Source organism: Tupaia chinensis, unplaced genomic scaffold, assembly GCF_000334495.1.
Source record: "Tupaia chinensis unplaced genomic scaffold, TupChi_1.0 Scaffold149798_1, whole genome shotgun sequence".
In the NCBI taxonomy this organism is placed as follows: domain Eukaryota; kingdom Metazoa; phylum Chordata; class Mammalia; order Scandentia; family Tupaiidae; genus Tupaia; species Tupaia belangeri.
The window spans coordinates 193,841-215,574 of NW_006209642.1; the positions used below are offsets into that span (position 1 = coordinate 193,841).

The window sequence follows — 21,734 nt, forward strand, 5'->3', positions numbered from 1 at the left end:
AACACTGCCCCCACCCCCCGGCCTCCCAGGAAAGGGGATGGTCACACTTTAATCCCTTCTCCCCCATTCTCCTTTCAGGATTTTGGGCACATCTGCACATGCACCCAGTGTGAGTTTCAAGCCACCTGGTCTGAGACCTGAACCACGGTCGGCTATGTGGGAATCCAGCACCACAACTACTATACCACCTGCTGACCCCTAAATTCCATAAACTTTTAAACTAATTGTGTCATCTTACATTTACCAATAAATGCTTTGTCTATTACTATAAAAATGAAATTAAAAATATATCTGGCTAAATAAACACAAAAGAGAACAGTAGGTTTTGTTGGGTTTATAGACAATGATACATATTTAAGTGATCGTACATTCTTAACCTTTTTCTTGGGTGCAATTTGGAAGTTACTTGCCTTTTAATGCATGTATTGGACATCATGATCTTAATCCAAGTGAGTAGCATCACGACAAAGTTATCTAACACACACATGTTGCTTAGGGCTGCAATGTTACCATAGTTACCACCAGATCAAACATCTCAGGAAAAGAGAGCCAGTAAGTCTTTCACTGTGCATAAATTCAGCACTCTTGTTGGGTCACAAGCCTTCATTTTTCTTCATTTGGGGGCTTTTCCAATTGGTTTTGTGTTGTTTCTTCATCTTTCTTTTTCACATCTGAAAAATATAATGTTCCATTCATATATAAAATGTATTAAAACATATTTTATATCATATTGACATAAAACAGTTGCTTTTTCCTTTATCTACTCTGATCATTTTCTACTTGATTATTCTGCCCTCAATCCAGATTCAGAAATGTAAAAAGAAGAAATTAAATTCTCCTAATCAAATTTTTCTCCTATTCTACAGTTATTAAGTGCCAGTTTTCCAAGGTATTATTACAATCCTCACAAGTTAGTAAACACAAACAGGGTTAGTGACTTGCTCAAAATCACAGAGCTTGTAAACGGCAAGTCATAATTTGGACGCAGCCAATGACTCCATGGTCCACATCCCTCACCATCTTCCTGTGCTGGATAACATTGTCTTCAGCTTCTTCACACTTTGTACTCCATTTGCTCTTACAAAACAGTCTCATCATGGGCGAGGAAATAACCAAAGCCATCAGGTAAGAGTTTCCTCCATTTTCTGCCATAAAATGTCTGAAACACTCTATGATCTCTGCTTACTCTTTCTGCTCTGTGTCCTGTCACAATGGAAGATGTAATCTCAGCACTGGTTATATAATTTGTTGGGGCCCAGCGCAAAATGAAATGTAGCACTCTTGTTAAAAAAAACTATTAAAAAAATAAATAAATTCAAGACAGCAACAGTAGAGTATTAAACCAAGTGTGAATCTCTCCTGAGTTTGGGGCCCTGCGCATCAGCTCTGGTCTCACACTTTGGAGCTGGCCTTGGTGCTGCTCTTACTATCTACTTCCAATGACCTTATGATCCTGGATCCAATCCATTTCTGCCTGATTAGGAAGCTGATTCATGATCATTTTCCCCTTCTCTCCACTTCATCTGACTTTCCCTTTCTCCTAGCTCCTTCATTTCCTAGAATCACTATCATGTTCAAACTAAGAAAAGCTCTCAGGTTCTTCCAGGTAGTGACCTCTTTTTTTTTTTTTTTTAATCCACAAAATGTACCATCTTTTGCTGTCTCCATTTTAAAATGAAACTCTTTAAATAAGCCTCTGCCACTCTCCGCAAATTTCTCCAATTATAGTCACCAGTGGTATCTTTGAAGATAAATTTGATGGACTCTATTTAACTTTCATTTATTAAATATTCATGAAGCATGTACTATATACCAAGCATTCTGGGTCACAGGGAACATAAGGTGAGGGATAGGATAATAAAAAATAGGATAATAAAAAATAAAAATAAAAAAGAAGTTGGATCAGCCCTGTAGCCTAGTGGTTAAAGGAGCAAGAGCCCACATGGCTGACCATGTTTTGAATCCCAGCTCTGGTAGCTTGAAAAAACATGTCAGGGATATATGTGTGTGTATCTGTGTGTGTGTGTGTGTGTGTGTGCTCCAAATCCAGAGATGGGTGTGTGTGTGTGCATCCCAAATCCAGAGAGGATGGAGAAGAAGGAACTGCAATGTGACCATGCCTCATCATGAGTGCTTTCTCTGTATTCCTCTGTATCTCTCTCTCTCTCTTGCATGCATGACCTCTAGCAATTTAAAGGAGAAAGATGAGGAGGAGAAGAAAGAGAAAGAGAAGTCAAATGTAAGGTATGTGAGGAACAAAAAGTGCTAATGAGGACATTTTAATGAAAAGATGTAGAATAGGAATTGTCAAGAAGTCTTGGGGCCAAGAGCTTGCAATTTTAGATAGGGTTTGCTGGGAACACTTTTCTTAGAAGGAGGTATCTGAGTAAAAGACCTGATAGTAGAGAGAACGGGACAGGATGGTCAAAGATAGCAACATGGAAAAAGGAACTTCAGATAGGACACTATGGAGGGAAAAAGGGTGCAAGACGGGATTAGAGAGGTTCCACGAAATGAGATCTTATAGGTTAAAATGGCAGATTTATGGACCAGTTTTAAAGTAGACCTCACAGTATTTGCTGATGGCTGGAATAAAGAATGCAAGAGAAAAAAAGACATAAGAATGATTCAGATACTTTTGACTATAGCAACCAGAAATATAAAGCCACCATTCCCTGGTATGGGGAAGACACATAAAAGCAGCTGTCAGGGAAAGCCATGTGGCTTCCAGTATGACAGTCCATTTCATTGTGGACTGTACCACCTCATCTACTTATTTTGTCAGGTGGTGAGAGCACTTAAAATCAACTCTCAGCAATTTTCGAGTATAAAATATATGGTACATACTATAGTCACCACAGTGTACAATAGCTCTCTTGAATTTTTTCCTCTTAAGTAACTGCAATTTTATATCCTTTGACTAACATTTCTCTGACTCCCCAGTGCCACCAAGTCCCTGATAAACAACGTTCTATTCTGTGGTTTTATTAGTGATTTCTTTTTAAGTTCCACATACAAGTGAGGTCATATGGTATTTTTCTTTCTGTGCCTGACTTATTTCACTTAACATAATATCCACCATCCTTTTAGATCTTCTTTAACATATGGTTATACATGAATTCATTTTTATCATTTTCAGTTTCTTCACTGATGCCCTTGAATTTATTTCAAAATGATTTAAAGAAACATAAAAACAGAAACAATCTCCCTCCAGATAATGGCTCTCTAGCGACCACAATAAAGTGGAAAAGAGTACAAACTCTCTTACAGTGTATTATTCTCTTTTGCCTAACTAAGCAATAATAATAACAGTTAATTAAGGTTTTGTATCTGTGTTTAAGGTGTATAAGCTATTATTAGGCTTTTTATGCTAACAAGTAATTATCTTCTCTACCTCATGAGTTTAGGATGGACCCTTCAACAGAAACATCATGTTCTGATAGTCATACTACATTTTCAACTTAAAAGGCCAAAATATTGTATGTATTTTTCTTCCTTTATTTTATCTCTTCTATCTTTTCTTTCTTATAATATTATATGTGCATGTGTACCTTTTACTCTTACTTGCAATGTCCCATATACAATAGTCTTTTCTTTTTTTTCTAAAAGTCTTTGCCTTAGGCTGTGTATGCTTGCTGGAGAGAGAGAGACACAGACACAATGAGAGGAAATGTGAGAAATCACCCCCCAGAAGGGTTGTCCACACAACAATCCTATTCTCTTCCTGGGATTATGCGACTGGTGTGATTTTTCAATTCATCAGGTCCAAGACTTGAACCATGGTCAGTCATGTGGGAGTCCAGGGACGTAACCACTACACCATCTGCTGGTCCCAGAAGTGCAATAGTTTTTAGAAAAAGATGAGGTAACTATGGGACTCGAAGATCTGTCTTCAGCTCCTGGCCTACAAAGATTTAATCACTTTACAGACATTGAACAAAAACCATTGCAGATTTACCAGGTAGTAAATAAACTCCTGAGGCAAAGAACCAAAGGCTCTCTTCTTGGGCTCCCATGAATGGGTAACATGTGCTGCAGCTCTAGGCTATCTCTTGCCTCGTTGCTGCCAGGAAAATATTTCTAGACATGCACCAGAATCCACCTTAGCGAATAAGTGAGACACGACACACAGGTATTTTGGTAGTAGTTTGGAACTGAAATTATCTTTTATCTCTCTTTCAAAACTTTGATTCATGTATTTCTTATCTCTATTTTTATATAAAGAGACTCTTTTCACTTTTTATTAGAAGTATTCTTATATTAACTTTTATAAGAGTAAACTCTGGAAGCTATATAAACTGCTCAAGGGGTCTTTAAAAAGTTCACAGAAAATACATATTGCAAGAGAACTTCACATGAATTTTAGAGTTTTCTGGCATCAAAATAAAGTCCCCTCTTATGTTCACAATGGAAGAAAGATTCAATATTTTACTTCATTATTAAACAGCTCTGTTTTTTTTCAATTCACCTTTTTTCTCTGGTTGAAGAATAACCACCTTTATATAAGGATTCACTTTAAAGGTCCCATATCTATTTAATAGTAAACTTCTTCCTAGATATGAGAAGTAGAATGACATGAAGAATGCTATTATATAATGAAGCAGAAACTCCTAAAGTGATCCATCAATAGATGGCAGAAAGAAAATTGCTTTATTTCTGAGTTCTCAATGAACTTTTAAAGCTCACTGAGGAAAGGATCCTATTTGTTCACTCCTGTATTCCCAGTGATTAGCCCCAAGCATGTCTACACACTTTAAATGAATAAAACTTCAGTTTCTACATATATTCCACTGGTCAAAAAGATGAAATTATCTTCTTTCAAAAAGGATGAAAAAGCTACTTAGCCTCAAGAAAAAAAATACCTGAGAGGCTTTAGTAAACAAATAAGAAAAAGAACATTTGTTAACTACTTAAAGACTATTACAGGAAAAAAAAAAAGTAAGAAAAGAGAAGCAGTGCTGATTTTAAGGAGATTTTGATCATTACCTTCCTTCATGGAGAGGGCCTCCAGTTTGAGGGGCAAATCTGAGGTCCCACCAGTAGTAGCTGAACTCTGGATGTCTGGTACGGCATTCCGGCGGCCTGCCCTCGCTGAAGATGCAAAATTGACGACCCCAGACTCCACATCAGTCATTGTTGATGAATCTGTCCTCATAGCAACATCTGTAAACAGAACATGCACAAGACGAAGAGGATGAGCCTATTCAGAAGAAATGCTTACCATGGTAGTGGAAAAGCAAGGCTAGAGTGAAAAGACAAAGGCTTGAGAATCTGATCATTGATCACAACGTTCATCTTTGTCTACTGTTGTGTTCCCGAAGCTCCCATTTGTACATGCTCCGAATAGAGCAGAAATCTTCAGTGTGAGCTAAACTGCTATAAATAACCCCTGAGCCGAGTGAGCCACTTGGATGCTTACCGGCACAGTAATCCCCTGCCTTTTGTTCTGCTTTTCTATGGATGGATCAGCCAAACTAGGGCTTGGAAGGAAAAGAACATTGACTTGTTTGACCACTCCTGGAGAGATGCTGCCTGCCAGTATTTGCTTATGGTGTTATTTATGCTGAAACCAAATCACTATAATTTGTAGAAACCCAACAAGACACACTCTGTTCCTACCCTTTAGAAATTAGAAATTCAACTTTATTATGTCAAAGACATTTTTCCCCAAAAAGAGCTGTGTATTTCCACCTGTTCTGATCTAAAACCCAACTTTCAAAAGATTCAAGTTTATGTTAGGGAAAGTAGGTCCTATTTTACCTTGTCTTGCTTTCAAGTGGGCAAGGTAATTACCAGTGCTTTCTTAAGCATCCTTTATCATCCTATCACTTGTACCCCTCTAATAAAGAATTCTGAAGAGATTATTCACTGTACAGGGAGGAAGGTAATAGTTGTTGCCTATTCTAAAGCTGACTCTGTTCTTTGTGTATATAAGTGTGTGTATGTGTGTGTGTATGTGTGTGTGTGTGTGAGAGAGAACAAGAGGCATGCTTGACAAGGCCTTGCCATGTTGCAGTCTTTCTGTCTCAGTCTTCCAGTTAGCTAAGATTATAGGCATGCCCTACCATACCTGGCCTTTTAGGTTGGTCCAGGCACCAAACCTTGAACTCTCATGCAATCTCAGCATTGCACAGTGGCACCTTACCACATGTACCATTGAGGCTGGGCTTTATATTATGTTCTCTAATGAATCTTTCTTAACAAGTCAGCACTGAATAGTATCTTAAAAGAAGCAGCAGCAACAGCAACAGTGGCAATAAACATTTACTGAGAAGCTATTGACTGCCAGGATCTCAGCAAGGCATTGAGAATACAGTGGTATAACAGATAGCATCTTCCAAAAGTTCATGGCAAATGCACATTAAGATAATCCATACATAGATTTCAAAATTTTTCATACTGAAAGAGACTCAGACTTTATTTGTACTTTTCCACAAATTGTTTGAAGTCACTTCATTTCCTCTCCATCTTTTTTTTTCAGAGAGATTTTTTGCTATAGTGTGTGTGTACTTGCTAGAGAGACAGAGAGATTAAAAAAAACACACACACACAAGTGAGAAATCACCCTCTTGAGGGGTTGGCCACACTGCAATTCCTTCTCTTCCATTCTCCTCTTGGGATCTTGTGCACACACACACACACATACTCACCTGGTGCAGCTTTTAAGCTACCCGGTCTGGGTCTAGAACCATGATTGACTACATGGGAGTCCAATGACATAACCATTACACCCTCTGCTAGTCCCACTCTCCATCTTTATGAAACTTGTACTCCCCAAGGGAGATAGAAGGTATGCATGCAAAGACAGAATCATAACACAGAATGTGCTAAGTGATAACCAAGGAATGACGATAACTATCTGTGGCACTTACTAGGGCTGAAAGATATGAACCCTGCCTTTCAAACCCTGGCTTCCAAACCAAATTTTCCATATTAGTGGAAAGAAACACTTTTCAGTTAAGGAAATGCTAGAAGTGAAATGAAATAGTCACAAAACATGGCGCATTGTGTATTAGAGACACAACTCCTGTGAGCTATAGAACCCAAAAAATGTCTATTGAGCTTCACATCATCCTCAAGAGTCCAGGAATAATTTGTGTTGCTGAAGAATGAAAGCCTTCTGTTACTTCCACATATTCTTACCTTTCCCGGGATCATGGGAAATTTGAGACTCAAACTAGGTTTTCAGACACAATTTTGGAATCTATTACACTTTGAACTATTTGAGACTTGCCAACTGTCTAGATTTTACAGAGACCTTGAAGTAATAGAAAAAGAGAAGATGGAACTTTTTACAGTAAAGAGTTGTGTTATCTTCCTAATAGAAAAAGCTCTGGATTATTAGGTAAAAAGAATTTGCTTAATTGCAGACTTCTTAGGGGATATTGGTCAACCCATCTAATTTATCCGAGTCATAGTTACTGTATGTAATGGATGTAACAATTATCCTTCTGGTTCACAGGATTCTTGTGAAGAGAAAATGAGATAAAGAGATATAAAAATTCTTTGTAACTATTAATATAAAGCATATACTTGATTGCAGCATCATTATTCACATATCACTAAGTTTTCTTTATTCTATCACTTTTCTATGTATTCATTTTTATACTAATAAGAAGTATCTTCCTCCTGGAATACTTCTTGTATTTTCTAAGAGGAAAATCAGAATTTACTCAATATTACATGAACATTTTGTATTTATTATCTCATTTAAATCTCTCCAAAATCTTATTAGGTAGTGCACTGTGACTGTCACTCTGTGAATGTGGATACTAGGACACAGAGAGGTTAAGTGACTCATTTAAAGTTGCACAGCTGCTAAGCCAGCACTCAGAGATGCAAATCCAGAGACCAGCAGTTAGTGTAATGGCTACGTCACTGGACTCCCATGTAGTCAACCATGGTTCGCATCCTGGACCCGGTGGGTTAAAATTCACACTGGGCACATGTGTGTGCATGCCCAAGATCCCGAAAGGAGAACGGAGGAGAAGGGATTGCAGTGTGGCCATCTACCCTGGGGGATGATTTCTCACTTTCTGTCTCTGTGTCTCTCTCTGTCTGTCTGGCGAGCGCACGCACCCTACAGCAAAAATCTCTCCAAAAAAAAAAAAAAAGAGATGCAAATCCGGTTTCAGCTCATTCAAACAAACAAAAAATAGAAAGACAAAAAGAAAGGAAAAGAAAACATGACATGTACTACCATAAAATTATCTTTCTATATCCTTGTGATAGCTACCAAAAGCTACTTTAAAGTCTTCCTTTACTAAATTTTAAATAGAAAAAATACATAGTATATAAAATGAGCCATGTATACTATGTGTTATTCATAATGTCCTTTCCCAACTCATACTCAGCACCATATTTCTTTCAGAACCTCACACCGATGCTATAACCAGGATGCTATATTCCACCACAGGTAGACCAGATGGCTTACCCAGTCCAGCCACACAGGTCTGTGAGAAGATGCAACTTTTTACAGTAAAAAGTTGCCTTATCTTCCTAATTGAGTATATCAGCAGCTTTTCGAAATCACTAGCAGGAGCATCTGAAAACAGAGGATGATTCTTCACTAAGCTCTTAATTCCCTGTAAGGACATTCATTGCAGCATTGGGAATAATCTGAAAGCTCATCAGAAAAAGACTGAATAAACTGTGTATGTTATGAAATATTGTACAGCTATTTTTAAAAATTTGTTAGAGTCAGTATACATCTATGAATATGTGGTTTTTGACACATTGAATAATAAAGAAAATATTAAAATAATATTTACAGTGCAGGGGATGGAAGGAAAGGGGAAAATTAATGAATAAAGTGTGACCTCAACTTTGTACAAAGAAAAAAATCTTAGTTTGGAATGGAAGGGAGAATAAGAAGAGCATGAATTTGGAGGAGGGTAATTCTTCAGATATTTTTACTTATAATAATGAGCATATAGTACCTTTGTAATGGAAAAGACTTGAAACAGTTACCTAGAAAATATTATAAATAAAAATACATTCTAGCATAGTAAAGCTCTAAATGCTACATTTTGACAATTTAAACAACATCATATGTTTAAGTGAAAGCCACTCTCTTCCTCAAATGGCCATCTTATTTGTCTATTATTTTCCAATACAGCATTGATAGCATATACTTGATTGTTTAAGAGATGATAGGAAGTGAAGACATTTCTCTTTTCAAATGTTTTGTCATTTTAAAAAAATGTATAACCCATAAAAAGATGAGGAAACATGACTAAGAAAAGTGAAACAGAGATAACCTTGCAGTTTCTTCTAATTTGGGGGGCTTAAAAAGATAATTATGTTATGTTTGCTAACCAAGATGACTGACTCATTAGCATCAGTTACTGTTTTTTCTACAGAGTTAGCAGAGGAATCAGGATGATTTCATCTTTGTCATCTGTGGCTGCTTATAGGAGCTGGAACTATTTGGACATTTCACAGAAGTCCTGGCGTTCCTACAGCAAGGTAATGCAATTGACATTGCCTGGAACACAGTTCTTTCTCTGTTGAAAATACAGTTTTCAGGATGCCTTAACAAAAGACCATTACTTAGCCATATATACACACATGCCAGCATTTCTGCAGTCTCCAAAATACTGAAAATGGAAGAGGACTAGCTAAAGGGGGCACTAGAAGCATATTTTAAAAACAGAGAACCACTAGTGAGCTCAAAAGAACCTTCTAAGAAGAAAGTACATTAGCATCTTATTGGCATAATATATTAGGTCATCAGGAAAGTCATGATATATTTTTCTGTTTTTCTATTCAAAAGTGATTTGCGACTTTCCCGACGACCCATACTAAGTTACCCTATTTTAGTACAGTATGTAACATTGTATTCGGGAGTAAACTCATATTTTTCTATTACTTTATCTTAAAGATTGTGGGAATCTCTCGTTCCTTCTTGTAATCTCTGTCCCTTCCAACTGAGGTGGTCCAGCCTCCTAGCTCACACACACTATTTCCTCAAACTTCCTTACTTTAAGCCAAGACTACAAAGAGGTTAATACTTTTTTACTCATCTTTGGATCCATATCACTCAGCCCTTCTCCCACAGTGAAACCACTACTCATTCTATATGTGAGATGTCAAGTAAGCTTCTTACCCATTAAATTATTGAGTTGTCAAAAGAGTCATGATGCATTTTTGCAGAGAAAGTTACAGAAAAAATACGTCAAGACTTTTCTGACGACGACTTTTCTCTGAGGTATGAGTCAAGCTATCTGCAAAAAACAGCATAACAAACACAGAGAAAAACATGCCATTTGAAAAGTCAGTGCTTTTTTTCCTGGACATAGTCAGAGAGAAACACATATTGGTCTCAGCTGAAAACCAAATGTCTTATCGGTCTCTCTCCTGCTCTCAATATTTTAATACCTTATACTAGATTTCTCCAGTTCTTTACATACAGATCATTATTTCATTTGATTTTGTTCTGGAACATACAAACTTCTTCCAAACAAGGCAAAGGAACTACAACAATTGGTTACCAACAAAAACAGATAATTATTTATGCATCCTGTCAATATTTATTGAGTCCCTACTAAAATATTAAGTGCAAGGCCCTGTCAATGGCCAATAAGCTACCAAGGGGAATCCAGTCTGGTGAGATGAGAGATACATTCTGGTCTTTCCATTACTTCTTGACTTCAAATCCTGTCCTTTGGAAATAAAGTATAAGTATCTTTAAAATGTGAATCCTTTAACACATCTCCTATTCATCTAAGTATCAAGACTATTAGCCTAAACAGAGATCACATGAAATACTCTAAGAATTCTACCATGTTTGGTATTTCCATTTCTCCAGTGTAAGCCAACAGGAATTCTACATTTTGTCTGTTGAAACATACTTCTTTTTTTAATGCTTACATTCTTACTTGACAATTTCATAGATCCTTCAACATAAGGAAATTATTTTTACCACAGAGAATTTTTAACAGCCTTAACATACAAATTCAAAATGCAAAGTCAAGTTGATTGCCCCATGATCTTCCAGATAAAGTAATATAAAGAGCTGCTCACAATCCCTTGCAGTTTCCCCAAAGGACTGTTATTCTTCTCGCATTACAGTAAGATTTTAAGCTGGAAAGGATCATATAGTCCAATCTTCCATATCCAGACCCTTAAGTGTTGTATCACCTTAACGCAGCCATGTTATGTCAATGTCAGGATTTCCTAAGTCCAAACAGTACTCTTTCCTGCCATTACTGAATTATTCCTCCTGCTCTTTTCCATAAAATAGAATATCTGCTTACAAGGATAAAAATTAAAATTAAGGTACCAGACAGTGGCATGGTTGTTAAGGCACTGGACTCCTACATGGGCTAACTGTGGTTAAGCCCTGGACCTGGAGGCTTAACAAACTGTGTGTGTGTGTGTGTGTGTGTGTGTGTGTGCATGTGTGCCCAGAATCCCAAGAGAAGAATGAAGGACAAGAGACTGCAGATAGCCATGCCCCTAGGGGTGATATCTCTCTATCTCTCTCTCATTCTTTCTCTCTCTCCAGCAAGCACATGCACCCTATAACAAAAACCTTAAAAAAATTGTTTTATTTAAAATTAATATTCATTATTCCCAAAAAGTTGTCCTAAAATAGACAGGTTTACAATATATTATTGTGAGTGCTGTGTGTGTGTGTGTTATGTGTAGTGGGTGGTATTTAGAACAAAGACTGATATTTTCACTTCTCCTTCAGATGAGCGTAATTCTAAGTGGCATAAACCACAGCAGAACACCTGCCTATCTCCCATTTCATAGTTTTGGCTCTCTTCCTCCCTATCTCTATCTTTCTGAATGATCAAAATTGAGAGGACTCAGTTTGGGTTAGAATGAACCATTGCCATTCTTTTTTTCTCCACCTTTCTCCAACTCAGACCTTACTTGTACTTTTTCATTTAGCTCACATTATGTTTTCCAATCAAAGACTCAGATATTGTTATGTTCTTATTTTATTAAAGTACAGGAACCTGCTTAAAAAGGATTTAGATTCAATTCAAAAGTATTTATTTCACACAGTTCTGTGCAAAGCATGCCAGTGACCATAAACTTTGGTGCAATATGTAAGGGCTTCACAGGCCTCTACTGGTGATCCACGAAGGCTGCAAGCAAGGTAACTCCTCCACATGCGCAGACCAGGCAGTGATTCATCCCAAACGGAAACTAGGGCTGACTTCATAGGGAACATGGCATCTGCGTGCAATCCCAGAGAAAGAGTGCATCGTCGTCAAATCCCAGAGAAAGAGTTTGCACAATTCCAGTGTGAGGCTGCCCTCAAACTAGCCATTTCTCATCTTTTCCCTTTTCTAACTGCTTTTGGATACAAAATGTTTTGAGATTTTTTTTCCCAAGGGGCACAGAAACACCCTAGGAATACAAACAACCCAGAACTGAACTTCCACTCTTGTAGAAAAATATAGATAGAGTATCCCTTATCTAAAATGCTTGGAACTAGAAGTGTTTCAGATTTCAGAAGACGGGGAGGGGTTTGAAATATTTGCATATGCATAATGAGATATCTTGAGGATGGAACCCACATCTAAACATAAAATTCATGTATGTTTCATAAACATACACTTACCCCAAGGTAATTTTACGCAATATTTTCAATAACCTTATTCATGAAACAAGGTTTACACACATTAACTATCAGAAAACAAAGGTGACACTCTCTCAGTCACTCATGTAGACAACAGGGAGTCACGATCATCCTTGACTATGAATTTTCATGCTAATAATAAACAATCATTTTCTTTCTTTTTTTCCCTGAGGGGTTTTTGCCTTAGAGCATGTGTGCTCTCCACAGTGAGAGACAGAGACAGTGAGAAGGAAAGTGAGAAATCACTCTCGGGGGGGGACAGCCATGCCGCATCCTCCTCCTGGGATCCTGGGTGTGCAGGCATGAGTTTCAAGCCACCAGATCCAGGACTTGAGCTGTGGTTGGCCATGTGGGAGTCCAGTGACATAAGTGCTATGCCATCTGCTGGCCCCAATGATTCTTTTCTTATAAATATTCACACTTAATGATAAAAAATATGACATGTCATTAATACATTGAAAAATAATATGTTCCTTTTCCATTTGTGTTATTTCAATGCTGAAAAAGATTTGGATTTTGGAGCATTCTGGATCTAGGATGCTTGAATTAGGGATGTTCAACCTGTAACAGGATTTATCAAATTCTTGATGTCTGCTTGCAGTTTTTCCTCCTCAGAGAGAAGGTAGCTTGTCTATGCAGGATATTTAATCACAAGGCCTGGCTAGCTATGGTAGTGAAGGTGGTAGGGCACCACTGCATGGTACTAGACTCATGTGGGAAGGCCGACGGTGCATCCCAGGTTGACCTAAACACACCAGCTGTGCCCTAATCTTCACTGGCGGGAAGGCTGGGAGGAGGACTGCAGTGTGACAAGGCCTGGTCTGAGGCCCTGTCTCTCATTCCCTCTCTTATGAAATAAAGAGAAAAAAAAAAATCTGCAAGGCCTGCCTGAGAAGTCAGTTCCCTTTTAATGAAATAGTTGGTTTTAAATGTCAAATGACTGTTGATGATATCAGTAGGAAGAAGAGAAGGGGAAGTTAACTGTACCAACATGGTCACAATAGACACAACTTCACACCCCTCTGACTAACACAGGGACTGAAACATAATAACTATTAAATTCAGTAGAGAAATGTTGAGTTGGCAATGGATACCCATCATCTATAAGCCAGCAAACAGTCAGCGAAAGTTCTTTTCATTGTTGATGCTTATAAAACAGACTGAAAATAAAGAAAGTAATAAACAGGACTAGAAGAGCAATTAAACATTAAAGTGGAGTTTGTTATGTCAGCATCGAAATTTGAAGGTAGGCTACAGTTAACTGGGAAATATGAAGAAACATCAAACAGTTCATAGAAAAATGGAATTAAGTATGAGTAAATCATCTCCATCGGGCGGAAGTCATGCACTTCTCAGGAGAAGCCGGATCCCACATGGCAACCATGGTTCACAGCCCCGGCCGAGCAATCTTGAAACATGCCAGGTACATGCAAGAGCTCCCACCATATGCTGGGCTGGAGAACTGGGAGAAGGGGATCACATCATGCTTGCCTCTCTCTTGCTCTTGCTCTGTCTCCCATGTGTTCACATGTACTATATCATGAATAAAGGAAAAAAGTGTGAATTTATTTTGGTGCAAAATAATGGTTAAGGGAGCCATATCTCAAATGGTCAACTGTGGCTCTAACTTTAGCCCCTGCATCTTGAAAAATAGTGAAGTGTGTTCAAGTGCCAAAAACCCTGACTGTATGGCTACATGGAGGAGAAGGGATTATGGCATAACCACATCCCATTGGGAGGTGATTCCCCCATCTCTCCTTTCTCTAACAAATTCACACACCCTCTGACAATTTAAAAAGAGAAAGAAAGACCCTCTAACAATTTAAAAAGAGAAAGAAGAAAGAAAGAAAGAAAGAAAGAAAGAAAGAAAGAAAGAAAGAAAGAAAGAAAGAAAGAAAGAAAGAAGAAAGAAAGAGGAAAGGAAAGGAAGGAAGAGAGAGAGAGAGAGGGAGGAAGGAAGGAAGGAAAGAAAAATCTTTTGGGATGTTTTCTGGCCCCTTTTAGAATAAATATAGCTTTCATCTTCTTTTTTTCTTCTGAGAAAAGGGGGAAATGATTAAACCTTGTTAAGCTCTGATTGATTTTCTAAGTTCTCGTCAGTGCTTTTCTTTGCAGAAGAAAAAAAACATTTTAATGTTTCATCAAGCAAAAAATTCAATCAAAATCACAGTAGCAAAAATTTAAGAGTTTTTTTTGAGGATTTTCTAGGTCATAGAGGGAAAATGTCCAACCAAAACGCCAAAACCTTAAGTACTAGAGAAATAAAGACAAATACCTCCTCCAAAAATTAAATACCTAGGAAACTAATCCCATTGACTTTTTTTTCATCAAATTGTACATATCTGCATTAATTTGCAGTTAACAGAAGTAAAATCATTTAAATGGACACATTTAACTCTTACAAAACCATTGTAAAAATTAATTTTGAGGGTAGTAGGTAGCGCAGTGGTTAAGGTGGCCAGATCCCACATGGCGAACTAGCTGGTTTGAATCCAGGCCTGGTAGCTTGAAAAACAGGCCAGGAGTGTGTGAGTGCTTCCTCAAAAGCCAGAAAGAAACGCTCCCCACTAGGGGTGATTGCTTTCTCATTCTCCTCCCTCACTGTCTCTGCTGAGTGCATGTGCCATCTGGCAAATAATAAAATACTACTAGCAATAGATTCCTTTATCATATTTAATGTTATGTAAGTTCATTAGGAAAAATAAGACTCTGTTAAAAAGTAGTATCTAAAATAAATGCTAAAGTCAAACAAAAAATAAATTCAAAGTGAGTACACATGTAATAATAATTTCAAAAATACTATGCACATAAAAATAATGTAAAGGAAAGACACAAAAATTGTAACAGTAGTTGTTTCTGGATGGTGTTATTATAAATTGTTCCTATTTCCTTCTTTGAACTTCATTTTCCATATTTTTATGATAATTTTTATATTACAAAAAATGTCATAAGTGTGTTGAGTGCACACTGTTTAAAAGCACATTCATGAGAATTCTCTCATATGATTCTGTATAGTCATTGCTATTCTCATTTAAAAAACAAAATTGTTGATCATAAAATGAAACTGTTCAAATAAACCTAGCTGGCAAGTGACAGAGGCAAGACAAAAACCCATTTCATCTGACACCTAATTCATTTTTCTTCCTATTATACTTCACCAAATATTTACTGAGTAAACATTCAGTCTTCAGGGCCAGCCCAGTAATGCAATAAGTTAAGCATCGTGTATTGGGAGCCTGATTTAACATGGCCAACCACAGTTTGAATCCTGGCTAGGGTCTTAAAAAACACCCCAGGCACATGTGTGTTTACCTTCAGGATCCTGATGGGTTTGAGAAATGGAGAAAAAGAATTGCAGCATGACCACATCCTGTTAGGAGGTTCTCTCTCTCTCTCTGACAAGCACAGCCACCCTCTGACAATTAAAAGAAAACAAAACAAAAATTCATTCTTCATTCAACCAATCATTACCAGGCATCTATTAAACTTTTTGTCAGTGCAAGATTCTAGAGAAACACTGATGAATAAAATTACACACTGATAGACACGATGAGGATGCACAAAAAAGTATAATTCACACTCTTCACCTTGAAAGAGTACATGAGGTAATTATACAAATGAAATATATACATATTAAAGGAAAGGTAAAAATATAATGAAATATATACATACTAAAGGAAAGGTAAAAATATAAGTGAACATATACTATACTTAAATTATAGTAATACAGATGAAAATAGGTATAGAAATGAAGAAGGGAGATGGTTATTGAATTTCATGGTGATTGAGAGAAAATTCACAGAAGCTGTAGAAAATATATAGAGGCTTAATATTTGGGAGAGACTCATACAGATAGAAAGCAAATAAAATGGTTGACTAAGCAAGCAAAATATCTAAACTAAATCATGAAGGGAGAGTGTAAAAGGTAAGTTCCAAATAATGGAAAACATCTGGCTGTCATGGACTGTTATACCACAGAGTCAGAAAAATAAGTTGAAGCAACGTCATAAATGAAATCCAAGTTTCAAATAAAATGGCTGCCATTAAAAATACATGAATATATTTCTTCCTATGAGCACTGGGGAACCATGAAAATTTTTAAGTCACATAGCAAAAGTGTATATAAAATGCAGTGTCTGAAAACTGAGATCAAGGTCAAGGAGAACCATTAGAAGGCAATTAAAAGGGGAAGTCTTGTAAGCAAATCTACCATAATAGGAGAGAAAAGCTGATTTGAAAATTCATATGTAACTGAAACAGACCAAGAATAACATCTTACTTTAAAAAGAAAGAAAAAGGTAAAAGACTTACACTATCAGACCTCCTGATTCATTATAAAGCGTTAGTTATTAAGATTGTGTGGTATTCTTCAAGGATATAAAAATACAATATTAGAATAAAATACAGATTCTTGAAATAGACAAGCATACATTTCATCCCTGGATTCATGAAAAAGGTTTTATCTACTGATGCGGTCACTGAATCATTAATGATGATCTTGGAGGATTTGTAAAGAGGCAATACCAAAAAACTAGATATTGATGGAAAATCGTTGGTCATGGAAAAAACAGATGATGCTTAAATTAATTTACAACAGATTCTAGGGTTAATAAATAGACAACTTCAAATTACAGTGTTTTCTGGTGGTTTCTGTATTATACTAACTTTCACACAGACAAGTTGAAAGAACAATACATACCTACATCTGAGTCAACAATTAACAGTTTAGTATAGTTCATCTCTAAACATGCACACACACACAAATACGCACACTTTCTGTTTACCCATTTGGAAGCAAACTGTTGATAATATGGTACTATAAATCTAAAATTTTTTGCATGTAATTCAGTATTTAGGAGTTATATTATTCTCTTCCATGTGCACACTATGTGTGTGTGTGTGTGTGTATACTACTATTATATACTACTATATAATATACTACCATTATATTCCCACAACATTAGTTTTCGCATGTTGTAATTTCTCTAAAAAATTCATTCTCTGGAGTATAGACTTCAGAATATCTTTTGGGGATTTTAAATTTTGTATGTCTGAAAAACCCTATTTTTATCTTCATTCTTATAAATATATTTTATGAGGTTACAGATAGATAATTTTTTCAAGCACTTCACAATACTGTCTCACTTTATTCTACTTTTGATGTTAAGATGTTTGCTGATTATGACAACTAATTTTATATATCAACCTGCTTGACCTACAAGGTACCCAGATATTTGATTAAACATTACTCTGGGTGTATTAGTGATTATGGATAGTGATATGATTATGGATAGTGATTATAGATGATATTAGCACTGAATTGATAAAGCACATCGCTCTCTCCACTTTGGTTGGACCTCATTCACCCACTGAGAAACTGAACAAAATGAACACATGAAGTAAGGGAGATTTTGCTCTCTCTGCCTTTTCTCAGTTGAGACATCAGTGTTCTGTCTTTGGAATCAGACTTAGACTGGAATTGAAAACACATTGGCTCTCCTGGTTCTCAGACATGGATTCAGACTGGAATCACACCCACACCATCGGCTCCCCTGGGTCTCTAATTTGTTGAAGCATTAGGACTTCTCAGACTTCAAAATTATGTGAGCCAATTCATTTAATACACACACACACACACACACACACACACACACACGTATGTATTTATATGTGTGTATATATACACATTTATATATGTATATATACATTTATTCATATATATGCGTACACACACACACACACACACACATATATATATATAGAGAGAGAGAGAGAGACTGCAAAAATGCCCTAAAAAATGAAATTAAAGTGTAAATTTATTTTAGTGCAAAAACTTTTTGATTGGTTCTGTTTCTCTCAAGAACCCTGACTAAATACATTATGGTGTAACTGTCATTGTAGAGAGACTTTCTTTTTTTTTTTTCCAGCTTATTTTGATAACTTATTTCTCTGGTGTTCTAAATGTCATTACAAGCTTCCCAGATATCTTCTGTTTATCATTATTAGGATTTGTTAGGATTACTAATTTAACACTTTCATTAACTCTGGAAAATTATTATTTCTTTGAATATTCAATTTCATCCCTTATTTTCTTGGTAAATTCAATTAGATATATAAGATGGACTCTCTCATTGTGCTGACTTTGTCTCTCAACCTTTCCTTCATATTTTCCATCTCTTTGTCTCTGTACCATATTCTGCATAATGCCTTCAGATCTATCTTCTAGTTCACTAATTCTCTCTTTAGCTGTATCCAATCTCCTACATAATCCACACACTGAGTTTTATTTCCAATTATTATGTTTTTCAATCATAAATAATATACCTGGTTCTTTCTTCAAGTTTACTTTATTGTATTATAGAATCATATTACTTAGTTATTTAGAGGCATGTTACAATAATTAAAGTAAAAACCATAATACTGTCACAAAAAGAGAACTTATTTATTTCTAGTATTTTTCTATGGTATGTTAGTTATGTTACATTGTACTGTGATATGTTTGCTTAACATGCAACAAGAAATTTTCTCATTAAAATTCTATAAGTTTAAAATAAATTAAAATAGCTTCATTATTTTTTTCAAATACATTAATTTTAAAAATTATAAATAATTCCAATATCTTAATTCTTTACAGTCTTATTCTATTGTTTATTATTTCTGTAGACTCTATTCCATGGTGTTTATTGCCCTGTATGCTTTTTGATGGGAGATTCTGACATTATATTTTTAAAACGTTTACTTGAAGGATCAGCAGATGGTGTCATGGTTATGTCACTGAACTCCTGCATGGCCAACTGCAGTTCAAGTCCCAAACCCAGTGTCTTAAAAATCACACTGGGCATGTGTGCCTGCATGCCCAAGATTCCAGGAGGAAAATGGAGAAGAGATCATGGCATGACCATCCCCCCTAAGGAATGATTTCTCACTTTCCCTCACTTTTCCTCTCATTATCCCTGTTTCTCTCTGTTACAGGTGAGTGCATGTGCCCTAAGGCAAAAACCTCTTTAAAAAAATAAAAACAAATAAATAAAACCCCTTTTTCCTAGAAGTTACCTGAAACCTTAGGTAAAGTGTTTTCTACATAGGCTCTAAATCTGCCTCTGCTGGGTATCTGAGCAACTACCAAAAGCAGTATTGCTTTTTTCAAATTGTATGCACTACAAAATTACAAACTTGAAAACTTGTGTAGGTTGTACTTTTACCCCTAAATTATCAAGAGTGCCTCTTTTTGGGAACCAGCAGTTAGCATAATGGCTATGTCGCTGGACTCCCACGTAGTCGACCGTGGTTCACGTCCTGGACCCGGTGGCTTAAACCCACAATGGGCACGTGTGCGTGCATGCCCAAAATCCTGAGAGGAGAATGGAGGAGAAGGGATTGCGGCATGACCATCCCCCCTGGGGGGTGATTTCTCACTTTCTGTCTCTCTCTCTCTCTGTCTGTCTGGTGAACACACGCGCCCTATAGTGAAAACCTCTCCAAAAAAAAAAAAAAGAAAAAAAGAAGAGTGCCTTTTCCACCCTTTCTACCTAAGGCAAAGCCAAGACTGGCAAGTCCTCCTACCGTCTTCCTTCAGAAGTTAGGGGTGGCTGTTACCCTTTTACTAAGCATCTCATTCTGGGGACTCCACCTGATTGTCATCTTGAGTCATTTCTAAAGTTCTTTCCTTATCTCCATGACATGGCTCTTTAAGTCAGAAGTTGTGAGTAACTTAAAGTTGTGAGGAACCCAGGTTAGCCTCTGAGTGAAGCACCCCTTTGCCTACCCAGATTTGGGGTTTCTCATTGTTCTGGGCTTACAAAGAAATATCTTACTTATTTGCCAATATAGATAGTCACGTCAAAAGAGTTTTGAAAATATTTTATCCTACATTTCAGAGAGTATATTAGGGTTTTTAAAAGGATAAAAAGTCTTCCATAATGCCAGAAAAGTAAGTTCTAGCCTTAGTTTCTACTTAATTTAATTCAAGTAATAGCAAAGTTTCCATGTCATTAGGTCACACACACACACACGCATGCGTGCATGCACGCATACACACACACACACACACACACACACACAAATCTAATAGTAACTGCATTATTCTTTAAGACTTACTTTAACTCACGAGTCCCTATTTTTGCTTGATAATAGAAAACAATCTTGCTATTCAAAGTAGAATAATTTACTTCCACATTAAACTTTATTTCCTAGGGTAAGTTTTCAAACTTCATGATCATCTACAGGTTTCATTCACCCACATGGCAAGACCTAACACTAAGGCTCAATATTATGTGCGGCCCTGACATCTGATAAAATTGGGCCTAATCACAAGTTTTCTTCTCCACTCAGCTCTCATTAATAAGGCTCTCTTGTTAAACAATCCTCCTTATCAGAGGAAAAAGGCACAGTCCCTGCTTATCCCTGAGTAACAGGTTTCATTTCTGTGCCCCCACAATGCAAATATTCAAACAAGCTAATCATATCCTCTTGCAGGAACCTAGGGGCACCGCCCCCTCTTGTTCAACTCCCACAGCCCCTAGTTGTTCACTCTATTCCTGATTACAACTCTCTTGTGGCTTTGTCTAGCCCATGGTATTCTTCTCCTGGGGCTATGAGTATATGAGGGAATGCCAAAAAGTTCATGGGAAAATAAAGTAAAAAATTTATTTCGATGCAAAATTTTTAAAATTCATGCACAATTTTTTCATATTAAGCATTTTCCATTTCTGTTTTGAAGACTTCTCATAGATGACTGATAAACCATCACAATCGCATCTGTCGAGTGTTGGGCATTAGGCATTCAGCTATCTCTGAATCCCCAGTACAGGAACCTCAGCTTCACCAAGTGGTAAATAGCAATAAAGAACATTAGTGTCAAAAACCACATCACATGCCAATGCATGAAGACTGGAGACACATGTTCAGCTTAAATTAACCACTCTGGGCTAACTGGTTCTAAGATATGGTGAAGGTTGCTTTACACAAAACTGTTTACTATTGAGAGGCTTGAGCTAAGGCATGGGTGGCAATGTGTTGTCTTTGTCAGTCATTGCCACCTCTGTACACCCTACAATGCTATTGTCCCCAACATAAAATCTGTTGTTAACTGTACCCTGGTGTGACGAACTGAAATGACAAATTCAGTCTGTGTTCA

At 36.8% G+C, this 21,734-nt stretch overlaps 1 protein-coding gene across 6 annotated transcripts in view; it reads right to left on the reverse strand.

Annotated features, from left to right (window-relative positions):
• Nucleotides 1-319: 319 nt before the first annotated feature.
• The window catches only part of PKIB (cAMP-dependent protein kinase inhibitor beta), a 118,180-nt gene continuing 96,765 nt past the window's right edge, over nt 320-21,734 (reverse strand). For all 6 annotated transcript variants that reach the window (XM_027769475.1, XM_027769474.1, XM_006171533.2 and 3 more), the window contains 2 exons: nt 4,987-5,163; nt 320-671 (listed from right to left, as the gene is read on the reverse strand). In XM_027769475.1, coding sequence (XP_027625276.1) covers nt 604-671; nt 4,987-5,155 — 237 coding nt within the window. In that variant the 5' untranslated portion in view covers nt 5,156-5,163 and the 3' untranslated portion in view covers nt 320-603. The remainder of the gene's footprint in view (nt 672-4,986; nt 5,164-21,734) is intronic.